Below are 18757 nucleotides of genomic sequence, written 5' to 3'. Positions count from 1 at the left end.
ATCTTTACTATTAATGGAAGAAGAAATGCTTTTCTTTTGGATCAAGGCATGGGTGGCGTGTATCACAGGCCAAGGAAGGCTGAACCTCCCCAAACAGCCCTGTGTTGCACTGTCCATGCTCTGCCCCAGGCCCTTTCCTGTTTCCTGATGGTGCTCTGTGGCTCTTCCTCTGTGGCCGGGCCCCAAGCTGGGGCTGGGGCTAGTTGTGGGGAGGACGGCACATGGCTCCAGGCAACTGGAGCCAGTGCTCATGTTGCTCAGTGCTGAGGGAGAGTGCAGGGGCTGGTGGCTGTGGGGGGACTCTGGTGGGGAGGCAGGCAGGTGGGGTCTTGGGCAGAAGGCATGTGCAGGGGGCTAGCCTCCCCAAGCTGGTAGTTCAGTTCTGCCCATGAATCAAGGATTTATTTAATCCTGGAGAAGAATATCTATGAGCTTTATTCTGCACATGTTGATATCAGTGGCAAAACTCCCATTGGCTTAAGTGATGTAGGATCAGGTCATATAAAGGGTAAATATTCAAAGCATTGTTATAAAGTAACCAGGAATTGTGCTGCAAGACAAAGTAATATTACTTCTATATAATATTCAATATGGGAAGATTATGTAAATCTAGGTCCTGGTACTTGGTTAGATGTTGTTTATTAGAATTAAGGCACAAGAAAACCAATTTTTAGGGTATAAAAAGGAAAACATAAATAACCTTAATTATTCCCTTGATTGTCCAGTGCATCATGTTAATAATTCTGCTAACACTGCTTTCACTAATTTAATGCTGATTGCTTCTAACCTTCACTGGACAGTTTTGAAAATTGCTGTAGTTTAGCCTGAGACGTTTGTGATTAGCTGCATCAGTTTGAAATGGCCAATATGGACGATGACAGAGCCAGCTCTGCACACACTTTCTCAAGGTTTGGTAAGTGTATGGTCTTTCCTTTTTTATGTTTTTGTATCTTCCACTTTGAAAAGTGTGATTGCTTCTTGCTGCTTTCTTGCAATGTTAACATAAAAATGCATATATCTTTAGTATTTAATTTGTACATGCAGTTCTTTTATTTATAATTTTTTAAAGCAAAATTTAGGCCCAGGGTTTGAGTTTCTTGTGTGAAAGCCTTCTAAATTTGAAATCTCTTATTTTTCAGAAGGAAAAAAAAATCCTTAATTGTGTTGGGGTTTTTATGTGTGCTTTTGTTGTTTATTATTTATCAGTTCTTTTACGGTGGCAGTCTTAGTTATGAACTTTCCTTTGTAATGACAGTTAAGTCAAAGGTGCTGTTAGAGCATTGTTTAGCTTCTTCTTTTTTTTAAGTATAAAACCACAAATAGCTCTTCTTCCCCCCAGGCATGTCTCATGTAGCTGGTTACAGTCTTAAGGCTTGTCTACACTTGAAAATAAATTTTGGATGAAGGTACAGTGTGAATTTAAAGCACAGTATCTATTCATATGCAACTCCATGTGTGGGTACTCTTATTCCAGAATAAGAGTGCCTTTTTCCAGTTTAGCTTAATCTACTAGCTACTGTACTAGTAGGACAAATGTTCAGTGGTGTGTCTCAGGCCATGTCTACATCTAAAATTTTGCAGCGCTGGTTGTTACAGCTGTATTAGTACAGCTGTATAGGGCCAGCGCTGCAGAGTGGCCACACTTACAGCAACCAGCGCTGCAAGTGGTGTTAGATGTGGCCACACTGCAGCGCTGTTGGGCGGCTTCAAGGGGGGTTCGGGGAACGCGAGAGCAAACCGGGAAAGGAGACCAGCTTCGCCGCGGTTTGCTCTCGCATTCCCCGAACCACCCTGCAAACCGCAGGGAAGGAGACCTGCTTGCACGGAGGTTCGGGGAACGCGAGAGCAAACCGGGAAAGGAGACCAGCTTCGCTGCGGTTTGCTCTCGCATTCCCCGAACCCCCCTGCAAACCGCAGGGAAGGAGACCTGCTTGCTCGGGGGTTCGGGGAACGAGAGACCAAACCGGGAAAGGAGACCAGCTTCACCGCGGTTTGCTCTCGCGTTCCCCGAACCACCCTGCAAACCGCAGGGAAGGAGATCTGCTTGCTCGGGGGTTCGGGGAACGAGAGAGCAAACCGGGAAAGGAGACCAGCTTCGCTGCGGTTTGCTCTCGCGTTCCCCGAACCACCCTGCAAACCGCAGGGAAGGAGACCTGGTTGCTCGGGGGTTCGGGGAACGAGAGAGCAAACCGGGAAAGGAGACCAGCTTCGCCGCGGTTTGCTCTCGCGTTCCCGGAACCACCCAGCAAACCTCAGGGAAGGAGACCTGCTTGTTCGGGGAACGCGAGAGCAAGCCGGGGAAGGAGACCAGCTTGATTACCAGAGGCTTCCTCAGGTATGCTGCGATACCTGCTTATTCCACGGAGGTCAAGAAAAGCGCTGGTAAGTGTCTATACTTGATTACCAGCGCTGGATCACCAGCGCTGGATCCTCTACACCCGAGACAAAACGGGAGTACGGCCAGCGCTGCAAACGGAGTTGCAGCGCTGGTGGTGCCCTGCAGATGTGTACACCTCCTAAGTTGCAGCGCTGTAACTCCCTCACCAGCGCTGCAACTTTCTGATGTAGACAAGCCCTCAGTCAGATTGCATCTGAAAGGCTTTCAGCTGTCCACTGTAAGGATCCCAACAGAGGAGCCACTTAAGTTTCTATTGTACTTTTCTTTCTCACTCCCTTCTGTGTTAAAGGAGCTGCTTGAATTCTTGCCTCTGCTGAGAATCTGGGCTTGTCTTCATTAGCAGGGAGATCGATGCAGGTGTCGATTTAGCAGGTCTAATGAACACCTGCTAAATCTACAGCAGAGTGCTCTCCATTCGACTCCGGTACTCCAGCTCCCCGAGAAGAGTAAGGTGAGTCGAACGGAGAGCATCTCCCTTCGAAGACATGGGGTAAATCAACCTTAGCTATGTCAACTCCAGCTACATTATTCACATAGCTGAAGTAGCATAACTTAGGTCAACTTACCCCGATAGTGAAGACAAACCCAGAGTCTTTCTACTTTCTTAATTTGTGTAGCTAGTTAACATTTCCTACTGGTAACTAAACAGATTTATACCAGTTAAAAGCTGATGTTGTCCTGAAGTCTCAGGTTGGGCAAAGGCAGCACAAAATACTGACATTTGAGTATCCAAGATAGTTTCCTGTTTGGTTTGTAGCAATTTCAAGGTTTGTTTGGCAAATGCGTATGTTTATGTTAATGGGTTTTGAGAATAAACTCCTGAATTTATACTTTACTGTTCTGCGCTTCTACTGTGTTACATGTCATTAGTTACAACAAATTCTGAAATCCAGTGATAAACATAAGAACATAAGAACGGCCGTACCGGGTCAGACCAAAGGTCCATCTAGCCCTGTATCCTGTCTACTGACAGTGGCCAATGCCAGGTGCCCCAGAGGGAGGGAACCTAACAGGCAATGATCAAGTGATCTCTCTCCTGCCATCCATCTCCATCCTCTGACAAACAGAGGCTAGGGACACCATTCCTTACCCATCCTGGCTAATAGCCATTTATGGACTTAATCACCATGAATTTATCCAGTTCTCTTTTAAATGCTGTTATAGTCCTAGCCTTCACAACCTCGTCAGGTAAGGAGTTGCACAAGTTGACTGTGCGCTGTGTAAAGAAGAACTTCCTTTTATTTGTTTTAAACCTGCCGCTATTAATTTCATTTGGTGACCCCTAGTTCTTGTATTATGGGAATAAGTAAATAACTTTTCCTTATCCACTTTCTCCACATCACTCATGATTTTGTATACGTCTATCATATCCCCCCCCCCCCCCGTCTCCTCTTTTCCAAGCTGAAGTGTTCTAGCCTCTTTAATCTTTCCTCATATGGGCCCCCTAATCGTTTTAGTTGCCCTTTTCTGAACCTTTTCTAGTGCCAGTATATCTTTTTTGAGATGAGGAGACCACATCTGTATGCAGTATTCAAGATGTGGGCGTACCTTGGATTTATATAAGGGCAATAATATATTCTCAGTCTTATTCTCTATCCCCTTTTTAATGATTCCTAACATCCTGTTTGTTTTTTTGACCGCCTCTGCACACTGTGTGGACATCTTCAGAGAAGTATCCACGATGACTCCAAGATCTTTTTCCTGACTCGTTGTACCTAAATTAGCCCCCATCATATTGTATGTATAGTTGGGGTTATTTTTTCCAATGTGCATTACTTTACATTTATCCACATTAAATTGCATTTGCCATTTTGTTGCCCAATCAGTTAGTTTTGAGAGATCTTTTTGAAGTTCTTCACAGTCTGCTTTGGTCTTAATTATCTTGAGCAGTTTAGTATCATCTGCAAACTTTGCCACCTCATTGTTTACCCCTTTCTCCAGATCATTTAGATTATAAAGTCCAAGTACAGTGGATTACATAAACTGTTTCTTTTATTTCAGAAGATGAAGAGACTTAATAAGATGTAGCAAAAGAAATATGTTTGGAGTTGGTTTCTCTGTGTTGTAAAGGGGAGTAATAAAGATTCTAAAAGGTTTTACACCAATGAAACAAGGGGTCACTGGTAGAAGTTAGCTTAATTTCTTGAAATAGTACAATGGAAATTTATATTTAAACAATATTGTATATTGTAAGTCTTGCAAACTCCCCAAAACCTTAATTGTTTCCAAGGGAAATTCTGCTTCTCTTATTTTTACTTGGGTGATGTTTAGTTTTTAATGGCATACTTTAAGGAATAGACTGGTTAAAATATATTGCATGTTTTCCTCCTTGCCATGGAATTATAAAGACATATGCATACATACATACAAAATTCTTTGTTACAAAAGGCCATTTAAAAGTTTGGTCCCTTTTAAACAAAATTTGTAGTTTTTTTTTTTTTAATTGGTTCCTCTAATTAAACTGTGAAAATAATTTAAATAACTCAGGGTTTTTTTTCCTGGTAAAAGATAACTATGAGTTAGTAATTGCAGTTTACATTCTCTTAGGTTAGCAGATGAAGTTTTTTTGCAGTTTTGCATGATAATTTGCTGCTTCTCATTACTGAAGTATTTATTTTGAGAATAGTGAAAAGCTAATTCAGATAGCTTTACAAACAAGTATTCTTTGTAGTACTATCTCTGTATTACCTTTATAGATGAAATATATATTTAAAATTGCTGCGAAAAGTGGGCTGCTTTTCCTAAACTTTGCTCTCAAGCTTCAGCTAGCTATCAGGGCAAGTAAGGCATTCTAGGATGTTATATCTGTCTATTTTAGGTCTTTATGCTGCCTCCCGTCATTGTAGTATCTGAGTGTCTTCCACAGAAAGAACCACATTTATGAATTAGTATAATTCATTAACTGAATTCTGGATTTACAGTCTTACAGGACATGTTGCTAATCTACATTATGTGCATGAGTGCTAGATTTTAGATTTGAAAATTTGGTTTGCTAAAGTAAGCATAAAACATTTATAACCAGATTAGGTATGCATCTGAGAAGTGTAATTTTTTCCTGCCAATTGACCTTGTAATGTTCAGTCCGTCAATTGCCTGTTTCAGATGCTGGTAATGAAATACTGTAAGCGTTTTAATTTAAAAAAAAAAACCCTGCTGTTGTCAAACCTTACTCTCCGTTGGGAAAAACAGAAGCTGCAAACATTTAACTTTACTTTTGAGAAATTTGAAGTTGAAATTTGGCCCTCTGTATAAGAACATAGTTTATGTATTAACCACTGAGTGGCATGTTTGTAAATGCTTTGATCTAAGTACTTGTATATCTCTCATCACCATAGTGGCTGAATGTCCCAATGGCTTTTTATCATCACAAAGTTAGTTTGATGTAACTAGGTATTCTCTATTTTATGTACAGAGAACTGAGGCACAGTGTAGCTTAAGTGATTTGCCCAAGATCACATAAGAAGTCTGTGCCTGAGCCAAGAATTGAAGTCCCAGTCCCATTCCCTAGTCTCTACTCCATCCTTCCTGCAATATGAGAAGTCAATTAGGACACAGAACTTTTTTCAATTTTTATTACTTATTATGAATCTTAAAGCATTGCCAGACATTCTCATAATGGAAAAGCTCAGGGTTGAGGTTAGACAGTGACAATAACTTGTTAGAGATATGGTTACCATTTCTAAAATATGAAAAAAGATTTTAAAAAAATGACCTAGGAAATACAGACATTGTTACTGTAGAACATGAACAGTCATTAGCCTTTGTTCTAGTTTTGGGAAATTAAAATTATACTGGTCTGAAGTGCAGGGCTTTCTATATTAAATCTTTTATTAGTTCCAGAGAGGAGTGCTAGATGTAAGGAACTGTGACAGATTTAAGATCTGATATCCTATGAATCATCAAATCGAGAAAGTAATCTAGTTCTCAGTTTTTCAGTTGTGTATAGCATTTGTTTTTATAAGTTTGTGAGATAGTGAACTTAAAATCACATCATTCTGATTATCATTTTGCTTCCCTTTACTCCCAATGCAAGTTTAATATTATTTTAATCACAGCTAGAATGAGATATTAATGATTTTTCCCAACATTTTCAAATATGGATCCTTAGAGTTGGGCTCCAAAATTCATAGTGTCTTTTTAAAAAACAAAAACAACCCCCCCCCCCCGCAACTACCGTTAACTTCAGGGGGAATTTGTGGGTGATTATTGCTTCTGAAAATATGGATTCAGAAGCTAGCTATGAAAATTTTGACCTTAGGCTGTCAAAAAGCTGGTAGCCTCAGTATTCAAATGTCTTGTATCTCTAATTGCTGTGAAGAGAATGTCTGCTATAATGTTAGAACTGAAATGAGTTGGGGAGAAAGCAATGTGGTATCAGAATGACATGAATTTTCTCATTCTGCAATGGCTAGAAACACAGAAATTTATATTTCTCTAACTTCTCTTTAGAAGGGCTTTAATACCCATTTTGTGGTTTCTCTCAGTATCAAAAATTGTTTATAAGGCACAATGAACATGTTGACATTCTCTGTCGTTGCTGCATGTGTGGATTTCACCTGCATGTTAATCTTATTTTTTAAAATGTTTGTACTCTATCAAAGTATCATAGCTGACAGCCATAATTTCTCAACTCTGAATGCTACTGTATTTCCATATTAATAAATTACCATTGTTAGGGATATCTATTTCACCAGTACTGTGCTGCTTTATACCTCTTGCCAATTTCTGTGGGAAACTGTCACTATTTTAGTGATCTTTGGACTTCAGGAATAATGCATTTCAAATGCTGCAACTTTTAAGTATAGATGAGACATTATCTGAAAGTGTAGGGGGTCAGTTTCTTAATATTTTACTCAAAATATGGTTGTATATATTGTAATATCCAAAATAATTGAGAATTTCATGGAAGTTGGAATAAAGATCTTGAGAATGTCTTCTCATGAGAGATTTCCAAGATCAAAATGACAACATGCTATGTTTTTATGCCCTGTTTTAAGCCACTTGAAATCCTGCTAGTTACTGACTTGCAGAAGTCCATTTCTGATGTATGTTAATAATTTAGTTCTATAAATATTACTTCACAGTTTTTTTGGAAGAAAACTTAGATTAATGCATCCATGTACTAGATCCAGTTTTTGTGTTGGATGCTAATGTACATTGTTGTTCAGTATCCTTTTACATTAAAGTTCAGTCTTCAATGGGTAGTGAACATAAAATAGGTATCGAATACGTATACAATTACAAAGTGTGAACTACAAAACATGCAAACCAAATGTTTGCACTTTTTGATATACAGAGAGAGCTTTCAAGTCTTTTCACGTGTTCGTTTGTTTTACTTTGTTGTGAAACCTTGGTGAAATCTTCAGAGAACTTGTTGATGATGCAAAGCTGTAGTTTGGTAGATGTCTCTTCCCCTTAAATCAGTTTGGAGGGGACCATTAGATTGTCTAATAGTAAACGTTCCCTCCCTTCCCTACACTCCCTCTTCTCCCCAGTTTAGGGGATGGAGAGATGTGAGACCCCTCCTTTAGTCAGTCTCCTAGTAAAGAAGGAAGTGAGTGTGTTCCTGACGTTTGATATTTCAGACATAAAATATGTGCAGGAAAAAGGGCAGTGTTTGAGGTCATGTTTTACATTAAAAAGGAGCAAAACACAAAAGGCAAAAACAATTTTTGATCTTGCTTCACAGTACACTTTGAATTTTTAAACTCCGCTGACGCACTAGAGAGCCCTACAGTCACCATAGCCTGTGTCTTGCCCAGGGGCGGCTCTAGGGTTTTTGCTGCCCCAAGCACAGCAGGCAGGCTGCGGGGGACCAGCGGACCCTCCGCAGGCAAGCCGCCTAGGGCAGCCTGCCTGCCGCCCTCGTGGCGCCGGCAGAGTGCCCCCCGCGGCTTGCCGCCCCAAGCACGCGCTTGGCGTGCTGGAACCGCCCCTAGTCTTGCCCCATGAGCAGAGGAACCAAGCTCAGGAATAAGAGCAAGCTTCAGCAATTGAGTCCTGCAGAGACTTTCCATCTGCAGTGCTGCAGGCAGGCTGGATGAGAAGTTGCAGGAAATCACTGAACAACAACACAGACCAAATGGGGGCTTGACTCTCCTGCAATGTCCAGTAGGCACTTTTTGCTGCTGCAGCTGCCACTTCTGGTATTATCTCAGCTGCTGTACCAGCCTGGAGACAGAGAGTGAGACCCTGTTGCTTTCTAAATAGGTAAATAATGCATAAGTGCCTGATTGCAGATGCCAAATTTGTATACACATGAGGTTTTTTTCTGCTCTAGCGCACCTGCCTCAAAGTTCACTAGCCACCCACTGTTGGTTATTGTCAATCCTAAGTGTTTGTAAATAATGAGTCAGGGCCCCCAAAAATCATGTGATTGGCTTAAAAATAATGATTTTTATTTTTTAAATTTGTAGGCTCTTTTATTTACTTTCTAGTTTTTCAGTGTTTATAGTTCATATTTTCAAGCTTTCTTCCACAACCACAAGGGCTGGAAACTTCCTTTTTCTTTTTTAAATGAAAGTGGAGATTATTACAAGATAGCGACAAAGAGTCCTGTGGCACCTTATAGACCAGGGGTAGGCAACCTATGGCACATGTGCCGAAGGCAGCATGCGAGATGACTTTCAGTGGCACTCACACTGCCTGGGTCCTGGCCACCGATCCAGGGGCTCTGTATTTTAATTTAATTTTAAATGAAGCTTCTTAAACATTTTAAAAACCTTATTTACTTTACATACAACAATAGTTATATATTATAGACTTATAGAAAGAGACAGTCTAAAAACGTTAAAATGTATGACTGGCACGCGAAACCGTAAATTAGAGTGAATAAATGAAGACTAGGCACACCGATTCTGAAAGGTTGTCAACCCCTGTTATAGACTAACAGACGTATTACCTTTTGTATTTTACTGTAATTTGGTATTCTACTTTGTTTACCAATTATTGTAGAAGTAAATCAAGCTTTCTGTCTATAATGTAAAATTTTAGTCTTAACTGACTTTTTTGTCACTCATATGTAATCATACACTTGCTAATGTTTACTACTATTGTTTGTTACCATTTTTGAAGCACTTGTGGCTTGTATAGGAAGAATGAGTTATTTTGCTTTGGATTCCATTTATACAAACATAGTGGTGAAGGTTCCTAATTTTTCTAGCTTTTCCAATTTTTAAGGGGCAGATTATGGCCTGTCTTGCCTGCCCATGCAGGAAAGTAAGGTGTGGTGTAGTGCATCTCCTTATTCTCCTTTGTTTGCTACCTCCTTTTTGGGGTTGGAGGTGAGAGATGAAAAGGAAGTGGCCTCACCCCAAGCAGCTGAATTCATTCCTGCACAGGCAGAAAGGGTATATTTGTGTAGAGAGAGGCAAGTGGCTCTGCCCCAGAATGTGTAGGGCAGAGCCAACCCACCAGGTGATGTTCCTTGCACCTGTTGTACGGCTGACACAAAGTATGTCTCCCTTCACTTTTCCTCCTGCAGTAGCAGAGTCACAGTCTGCCTCCTGGACTCATCCATACTTAAAACCTTCTTCCAACACAGGTTAAGAAATACCTGAAGTCCCAAGGATACATGGGAGGGATGCGGAAAGGGCAGTTAGTGTTATGAGCATTTAGAAACCACTGCTAGTTCTAAAAGCAGCAAAACCTACAATACAGAAAATGGGTAGATAAACATTTTTATGGGTAGGTTCACGTGCAGAAAAACGAAACACATTTCAGGTAGCAGTACAGGCATCTGCCACTGTTCACTGATTCAACGGCCTTTCCTTCTTCCCCCACACTCCACCCATGACCCGCTTCAACCTTATGATTAGCACTCTATAATAGCTGCTAAGTGCATGAGTTAGCACTGCTGATAGCATGGTTGAAAAAAGAATGGTTGCGCACACACTCTCCAAAGCAAATGTTGATAAGGCAGATTGAGTGCTTTCCATAACAGAAGTTTGTAAACAAGTGTGAACAGTTGAGACAAAAGCATTGCCCAATGACCACATTTCAAGTTAGCCGCCACCCTTCACAACACAAACCCTACTCTAAGGTGGTAACCCAGTGGAGATGCCCTGTTATAATTATCTAATGTGTGAATTGTCACAGGAATAAACAGCTAACAACCTTTGGCTACAGGGAAACAAAGCCATCACAAAGTTATGTAAACTCACAAGTATGTGTTCTGTCATGTGCTTTTCCAGCAGCTGCACAGGATGTGACTGCATACATCTGCACATGCAGATGTTATCCTGTATATCCTGGCTGTTCGAAGATGCGTGCACATGTGGCAGCCCTGATTTCCCTTGTCTACTGAGAACCAGGCCCAGTGTGTATATGGGTGGGATCTAGCTGAATGTACAGAGTTTGTAAACCAGACTTGTCCTCATCCCACTCAGTGAGCAACCTGTGCCGATTATATGAATGATGTTGGCCATTTTGGCATCCAGATGGATGCGTAGGCAGTGCCAAAGAGATTTCAGTTTGTCAGACATGCACTCAGTGACCATTCCACAGCTACTTAGTCTCTAATTGAATTCCTTCTTTCCAGCATCATTGATGTCAGGGTGCAGTTTCATGTGCCAAATTAGGAGTAGGTATGAGGGGGTCCCCCAAAATAATAGTTGGCACAAATGCGCTGTAGAAAACCATATGGTTTCTGAGGAATCAGGTCCCTTCTTCTATCCCAATTTCAGCACCCTGCAGTGTTATGAAATTTTGTGTCGGAAACTACAGCTTTCAACATACACACCATGTAGTTGCTGCAAATTTGAGTGGTTTGCACGCCTATGCACTGGGTCACAAGGCTACTAACTCAGTGTGACACTGAGCCCCACATTCATAGTGATGATATTATGATACGCTTATGGCATAATTATGATGCATTTTGTACATTTATATGTCTTGTCAGGTGTCTGTGGAAAAGTTATGATTTGCTGAATATGATGATCCTGTTTATATGCATGTGTCATTTTTGTATCTGAAGTTATGAGTATTGACGATGTATCTGTATTTCACATGTAGTCACACCTAGGTGACACCCATTATGCAAGATGTTTACAGTCTAAATAGCTGGTTGTGAAGGGCCCATTCACGGTAATGGGCCATTAGTGAAAAGAATAGGCCTTAGGAGAAGCTTATCCCCCACCTGCTGAGCCTTCCTGTCACACTAATATTTAGCCCAACTGTCACTTCCTCATGGCAGAGGGGTGGCTGGGCCAAATTGGAGTTAGTGGTGGTGTGACCTGACACATGGGGATGTGGGGCCACTCAGTTTGGGAGGTGCAGAGAGGAGTGGTGGTTGTTTTGTAGAATGGTACTTGAACTGACTGCACCAAAGCTGCAACTTTAACAAGCTCTGGTTGTGACTTCTGAACCAAAAAATCACAACTTCATAATCCTTTTCAGATCTGGACTGCAGTCTTGCACTAGCTGGAAATAGTTCAGCTAGGCCTGTGCAGCACTGACACTGGCTTATATCCAACGGGTTGGTTCATTTGTTAAGAAACCAGATTCCAAACTACAGTCTGATACTTTATCTTCGTCAGTGACACTTCAAGCAACCATTTTCTATTTTTTTAATAGGATAATGTTGCATTGTCCGAACTTCTAGGCTATATTATAAATCTCTTTGCATCATGGTTTCTTAAGGCAATATTGTGCATTACACCATACTTTCTGTTGCATGATGGCAGTTCCAGACATTTCATCCAGGGAGCCAGAGGCCATGTCATATACAAAGACTAGAAAGAAATCGTATGAAACAGAGTTTGAAGTATCAGATTGTAGTGCTTTACAATACTTCATTCTAACACTGTTAATTAGTTAAAATATCCAAGAAAAGTATGTTAACTAGATATTTCTTAGGAGTTTCAAAACTGGCAGTGAGTTTGAGTGCCATCTTTTTTCTGCAGTTTAACTAGATGTTGGTTTTTGTCAGTTCATCATTCTTATGCTGAAGAAGATCCAGAACACATGCAATACCCTTCTAGGACTTTTCTTCAGTTGTCACCTATGTATCTTAATGACAGTTGAGCACTGTTACATTATAGAAAGGCTATCGGCTGCATAGAAGCTGAACATTGAAAATAGCATTATATAATGCAATAGTAGTTACAATGTAAAGTGTATATTTTTTCCTTGTCAATAACTAAATGCCTCTAATGTAAATGATCTTGCTAGAATATGACAAAACTAATCATGATGGTTCTAAAATGCTGTGATCCATTCTGGCTAGCTTTCTTTTTATTAAACTAGAAAATATGTGCAGCATTCTGTCAGGGCCTTGTTTTGTGCATTTTGATTTTTAAGGCATATTTTATGTTGTCTAATTAGAAATAGCCTTATTTAGCAATGTATTTAAAAATTGATTTTCACTACTCAGCAAAACTGGTGTGGGAAAGAGAGGGAGTGTTTTTAAAGCAAAAAGCACTTATTTGCTGTTATCATCTGTATTCCCTTGTGTATAATAAAAATATTTATGTATATCTTTCACAACCTAGCTTCTCCTCTTGCTTGATTTTGCAGTGAGGTCATTATCCTATGGTTTATTATATCAGTTTGTTGCTATGGAATTGATTGTGATAGTGATTAAGCATAGTTTTACTTAAGGATTTCTTCAACAAAGAGCTCTAGCTGTTCAGGCAAAACATATAGTGCATTCAGATACCTTTAACAGCGAGCAAAATCTGCATAAAACTTTACCCCTGAGGGCATTCTGTGCCAAAAAATAAAAATTCTGTGCACAATGTTTTAAAATTCTGCAAATTTTAATTTGTCAAATAAATGTGGAGGCTCCAGCATGTCATTGGGGAGCATAGGCTACTGGCTGCACAGAGGTGGGAGATCACTGTGCATCTCCCCCCAGGACACAGACTAAGCGGTGAGTCTGCACCCCTTACACAGTGTAAGGACTGGGCCTACCCTAGTAACCCCCCAGGGTCTTGCCCATCTGTGTGAGTTGCACCAGGTGTAGGAAGGCAGGATCCAAGTGTGGAGGTACTTAGTGTGAGGGGATCCAGGTGTAGGTTGGAAGGGTTCTGTGTGGGGCAGTCTGAGTGCGGGGGATGCACAGGGGCTTGTTGCGGGGGTTCTGGGTGCAATGGTAACTGTGCAGGGGGGTCCAGGTGAAGGTGGCTGGGGATCTGAGTGTGGAGGGAATAGAACTCAGCAGGGGGGTCCAGGTGTGGGGTGCTCAGTGGGGGGCCCAGAGGCTGGTAGAGTGAGGATCCAAGTGCAGCTGGTTGGGGCTTGGTGGGGTGGGGATCTGGGTGCGGATGGCTCATCGGGGTGTTCCAGCTACAGGGTAGTGGGGCTCGGGGAGGGTTCTGAATGTGGGGGGTGAGGCCTCGGTGGGAGTGTCTGGCTATGAGGGGTGTCTGGATGCGTGCAGGTTGGATGGATGGGGGAGCAGCTCCCTGCACAGGGATCCCTCCCCCTGCAGCTATGGAGTGATGGGTTCAGGAAGAAGCGGGAGTGAGAGTACTTTGCAGAGCTTCCTACAGACGGGGGAGAAATCTGTTGGTGGGTCTGACCTGGCCCTGGATGCCATGCGGGAGAAGAGGAAGTCCCATCCTCCTCATCTCAGCTGGGTCTAGAAGCTTAGCCCATCGCAGGGTAGGAGCCACCAGCCGGGTCTTCCCTAGCCTCCTGCCCCACAATGATTTACCTCTCTGCTGGCTGCCATGAGCCCCCAAAACATACTGCTGGGAAGGGTCGCATGACTGCTCTTGTGGTTTCCCTTTGCTTCCCTGTCAGAAAGTCACTTTTCTGTGGGGAAGCAAAGAAATCTGTGGGGGACATAAATTCTGCACATGTGCAGTGGTGCAGAATTCCCCCAGGAGTAATAAGAAAACCATAGGAAGTATTTGAAAATGGAATGGATTTTTGTTAGTCCTATAAATATTATTTCTCCCATATGATTATTTTTTAAGAGTAAAACTATGTTATGTAATCACTTTTATGGACCTTTTTTATTACTTGTCTTGAACTTTTAATTCTCATGGTTTTCTGTTGTGTATTATCAAAAAGTTGACTAGTTTTAATTGAATTCTGTTGCTAAAATGTCCAACACTTTAAATTTAACACTATTCATTGCCTGTAGGACTCTGACACTTTCATTCTTTTCTGTTCCATTTAGTCCTTTTTGTGCATGAACTTTGTATATGTTCCATTCTTAAAATAAAAATGAAAGAAATTACTTTGTGGACGGTAACTTTGTTTTGTTTCTTTGCTGGCCACAGAGGGTCACAGATTGTCCGGTGAGTATAACTGTTAGAACGCAGTCTGATCTTTTGGAATTTGAAAATCCCTGCAATATATATGCTGTGTTAGGTAAAGCTTCTTAAATGGGTTTTAAAATAAATCCTGTACCAATTAAATTATTAGACATATGATTTATAATAGGATATTCCAATGGTCAGCATGTGAAAAGATACATGAACAGCTAAGTTACATTGCACATTCATATGTGTATATATAGCGAGAATCTTCTTTCAGAACTGAATATACTCTCTGAAAGAAACCATTGGATTAATCATCTTACTTCAAACTTTAAAAAAATACAAATAACGTGTGTGTATGCGTACACACACCACTTTGTACTTAGTATGTTTAGTGTTTGAGTGCAGTTATGTAATAAAATAGATCTACATTTGTAAGTTGCACTTTCACAATAAAAACATTGCACTACAGTATTTGTATAAGGTGAAGTGAGAAGTACTGTTTGTTTTGTTTTATTTTTACAATGCAAATATTTGTGATAAAAATAATATAAAGTGAGCAGTGTATACTTTGTATTCTGTATTGTGATTGAAATCAATATATTTGAAAATATAGAAAAACATCCACAATATTTTAATAAATTTCAGTTGGTATTAACAGTGTGACTGAAACTGCAATTAATCACAATTAGTTTTTTTAATCACAATTAACTTTTTTAGTTAATCATGTGAATTAATTGATTAATCTACAGCCCGAATAAATATAAAGAAAGTGTTGTGGAGACATCAACTATATCTACATTTGTTGTAGCAAAGAAACCACACAAAGCAGTGGAAATCCAGTAGTTTTAATTTGCTTGGGTAAATATTCCAGTGGAAGTACAGACAGAAGGTTTTATTTACTTTTACAGACTGATTTATTAGAGCATTGCTGAAGTATGTGATTGTCACAGACATCTGATCTAGGACTTACATGGAGAAAGAGTGAAGAAAAGACTGATATTTGCATAATTTGTCACAAATAGCTGCCTGGTTTCACAAAGCAGGTTTTTTCCTATTCATCATTACAATAGAACTGTTTAAGCATGTGCATGATGCACAAAAAAGAAGAGAGTGGTGCTTCTGGCAAAAGGATTTCTCTTTGAAAGTGGGGGAAAGACAAAAATCTCTCACGGGGTGGAAGTTCTTTGTCACCAAAACTAGGCGTTTTTCCCCTAAACAAGTCACATTGCAGTGTGTACACTATTGCTGTCTGTCGCCAAAAGCCAGTTTTTTGGTGACAAAAATTTGCCAGTGTAGACATGCCCTAAGACTTGTAGCAATGGAAAAATGAGTTCAGCTATTGTGAATGATTCATTTTTATATCACATTTTCTTTTAGATTTGTTTAAAATATTACAGAATTGTTTTCAGTTGTATCCTAGCAGCAGGTGCATTTGTTCCAGCCACATGATTAATTTGGCAGTCTTTATGGCTACTCTTCTTTCTCTATCACAGATTGATAGATTCTAGGACTGAAAGGGACCTCGCTAGGTCATCGAGTGCAGTAGCCTCATGGCAGGACCAGATGATGTCTAGACCATCCCTGATAGACATTTATTTAACCTACTCTTAAATATCTCCAGAGATGGAGATTCCACAACCTCCCTAGGCAGTTTATTCCAGTGTTTAACCACCCTGACAGTTAGGAACTTTTTCCTAATGTCCAACCTAAATTTCCCTTGCTGCAGTTTAAGCTCGTTGCTTCTTGTTCTTTCCTTAGAGGCTAAGATGAACAAGGTTTCTCCCTCCTCCTTATGACTCCCACTGAGTGACTTATTTGACTAATATAGCCATAGTTATCTAAGTGGGCTGTAAAGACTGAAGAATCTAAATTAGGTTTGTTACCTTGTCCTCATTTTGTTTCTAAATTTGTCACTTAAGTATACTGTGCTTCTGATTAAAACTTTAACAATACAATCACTTAACATAATAGCTCAGATATTATCAGATTAAACACTCATCAGTGGTAGTGTATTCTCTGTATTCTCAGACATCCATGTACCAAAAAGTGTCTCAGAGTCCTGTCATAGGAAAATTGAACACTACTTTTACAAAATGCAGATCCTGTTGTCTTTTGGAGATTGGAGATAAGGAAAGCATACATTTCAGTGGTAACAACTGTCAAGTCTTTCCCATAATTTTAAAGAGAAAGATAATGAAACCTAGAATGCTGATTGTAAGAAGGAAAAATTGAATGCTTTTTGAGGAGGAAGGAAAAGAAATATTCCCTAATGGCATACAAAATTAGGTCAACCTCATGCCTGTCAAATGGATATAGATTAAAATATGGTGGTTCCTAGAGGCTCCAGTCAGGATGAGGGGAATTTATTTTCTGACACAACATCTCCAGGTGGTGGTATCAGTGTGTCTTTTTTGGATATCTGAGTAGAGGATACTGCATTTTCTCCAAAGCTGATCATGTCCCCAATTTCATAAGTTTATAGTTTTTAACCTTAATAAGTCCTGAATTCTTTACTAGATGCAAAACATGCCACATATAGTTCTTACTGGTTATGAGGTTAAAAATGTCATGGATACACAGAAGCTTCACTGAAGAAGTCTTAACTTTAAAAATAAACTGAAGCTTAAGGAGATTAAATAATCATTTGGCTGTTCATGGTCTTCTGGTTTCTTAAGCATGTAATGTTCCTTACTGTAACAAGAATGCATTAATTCTAGCTCTCTCTTTTGAAGGAAGGCACCTCAGTGCCTCTAACCTTATGAAGTCAAGTATCAGAGGGGTAGCCGTGTTAGTCTGGATCTGTAAAAGCAGCAAAGAGTCCTGTGGCACCTTATAGACTAACAGACGTTTTGGAGCATGAGCTTTCGTGGATGCATGCATCTGATGAAGTGGGTATTCACCCACGAAAGCTCATGCTTCAAAAAGTCTGTTAGTCTATAAGGTGCCACAGGATTCTTTGCTGCTTTTACTGACCTTATGAAGTGGTCACTCCTGAAGTAGTTTAATTGTGGTGTAAATGTGCAAAGTTACACTGGTGTGCAATTTCTTTTTAAAATGGTTTTCATGTAATGCTGAGGCTTATCTTAAATGTATAGGTAACCTAGTTCTGAAGAAATACCTGTAATAATATATAGGACTCTTGTCCTTTCTTCTCTGCTTCTAAATGGAACTGCTTCTGAATGGAACTGTGTAGTTCATGTAGTAACAAGTTCAGATTTTCGGTAATTGAATGGTGGCTCTTACCCTGGAGGCATTTAGAAAGTGGTTGTTGTTGGCTAAGAACTGGTGCGAGCACTTGACTGTGGTTACAGCCTGTGAGCCTGACACTAGGGGGTTTTAGTATTGGACAATCATATAAAATCAACTGGTTTACAGAAGAAGTAAAATGACATTTTGTAAGTGAATTGAAACTGAACAAAGTGTTATGTTTGTGTCTTAACATGCTTTCTCTTGCATAAATATTTAAGAGTATTTTTAAACAATATTCCTATAATAATTTATGGAAATAATTTTGATGTTGATTTCTGCATTTTTAAATAAGTTTTTGTGATTTCTTCCTTTAGGCTCTGTTTATGAACCACTTAAAAGCATTAACCTTCCAAGGCCAGAGGGAGAAAGTCTGTGGGATAAATTGGATCATTATTACAGAATTGGTAAGTAAAGTAAGGGGAACTCTTTGTAGTAGTCAAAAAATATTTGCAATGTAACTTGTTAAAATTCCTCAACTGCCAAAAAATTCTTATCTGTTTGAATGACACTTGAAAAAAATTGTATAGTGAATTAGTTTGAATGTCCTGTATACTATTTGAAAACTCATGATCTTTCTCTAACTGTTTTCAAAGCAACCTGCTGCTGATCAGTTGCCATATTCAATAGGTCATGCTGATTTTTATTGGCTCTACTCTAAAAAATAACTACATAAATAGAGCAACTTCTTATTCAGCAGAATGGCTCCATAGGTGTATCTGTTTAACATGGAGAGAGAGAAATAAATGTTTCTTATTTACCCATATTAGTCTTACAGAACCATTGCAACTATGAGAGAGACAGCTAGATTCTGTTGTTATACATATTAAGTTAAGCATCATCTCACTGAGTTGATATAGCTCACAGGCTAGTCTTTTAGCCTAATAAAGGGGCCAATGTA

General features: G+C 39.9%; 1 protein-coding gene across 6 annotated transcripts in view; it reads left to right on the top strand.

Annotated features, from left to right (window-relative positions):
- The window catches only part of PHKB (phosphorylase kinase regulatory subunit beta), a 206971-nt gene that overhangs the window by 2061 nt on the left and 186153 nt on the right, over positions 1-18757 (top strand). For 2 of the 6 annotated variants that reach the window (XM_030581824.1, XM_030581822.1), the window contains exons 2-4: positions 801-913; positions 14629-14646; positions 18174-18263. In XM_030581824.1, the coding sequence (XP_030437684.1) occupies positions 859-913; positions 14629-14646; positions 18174-18263 (163 nt within the window). In that variant the 5' untranslated portion in view covers positions 801-858. The remainder of the gene's footprint in view (positions 1-800; positions 914-14628; positions 14647-18173; positions 18264-18757) is intronic. The other 4 variants (XM_030581823.1, XM_030581827.1, XM_030581826.1 and 1 more) reach the window with 4 other exon arrangements.

Source organism: Gopherus evgoodei, chromosome 12 (assembly GCF_007399415.2).
Source record: "Gopherus evgoodei ecotype Sinaloan lineage chromosome 12, rGopEvg1_v1.p, whole genome shotgun sequence".
NCBI lineage: Eukaryota > Metazoa > Chordata > Testudines > Testudinidae > Gopherus > Gopherus evgoodei.
Note: the sequence above shows the minus strand (reverse complement) of the source record. Positions and strands in the feature narration are given on the sequence as shown.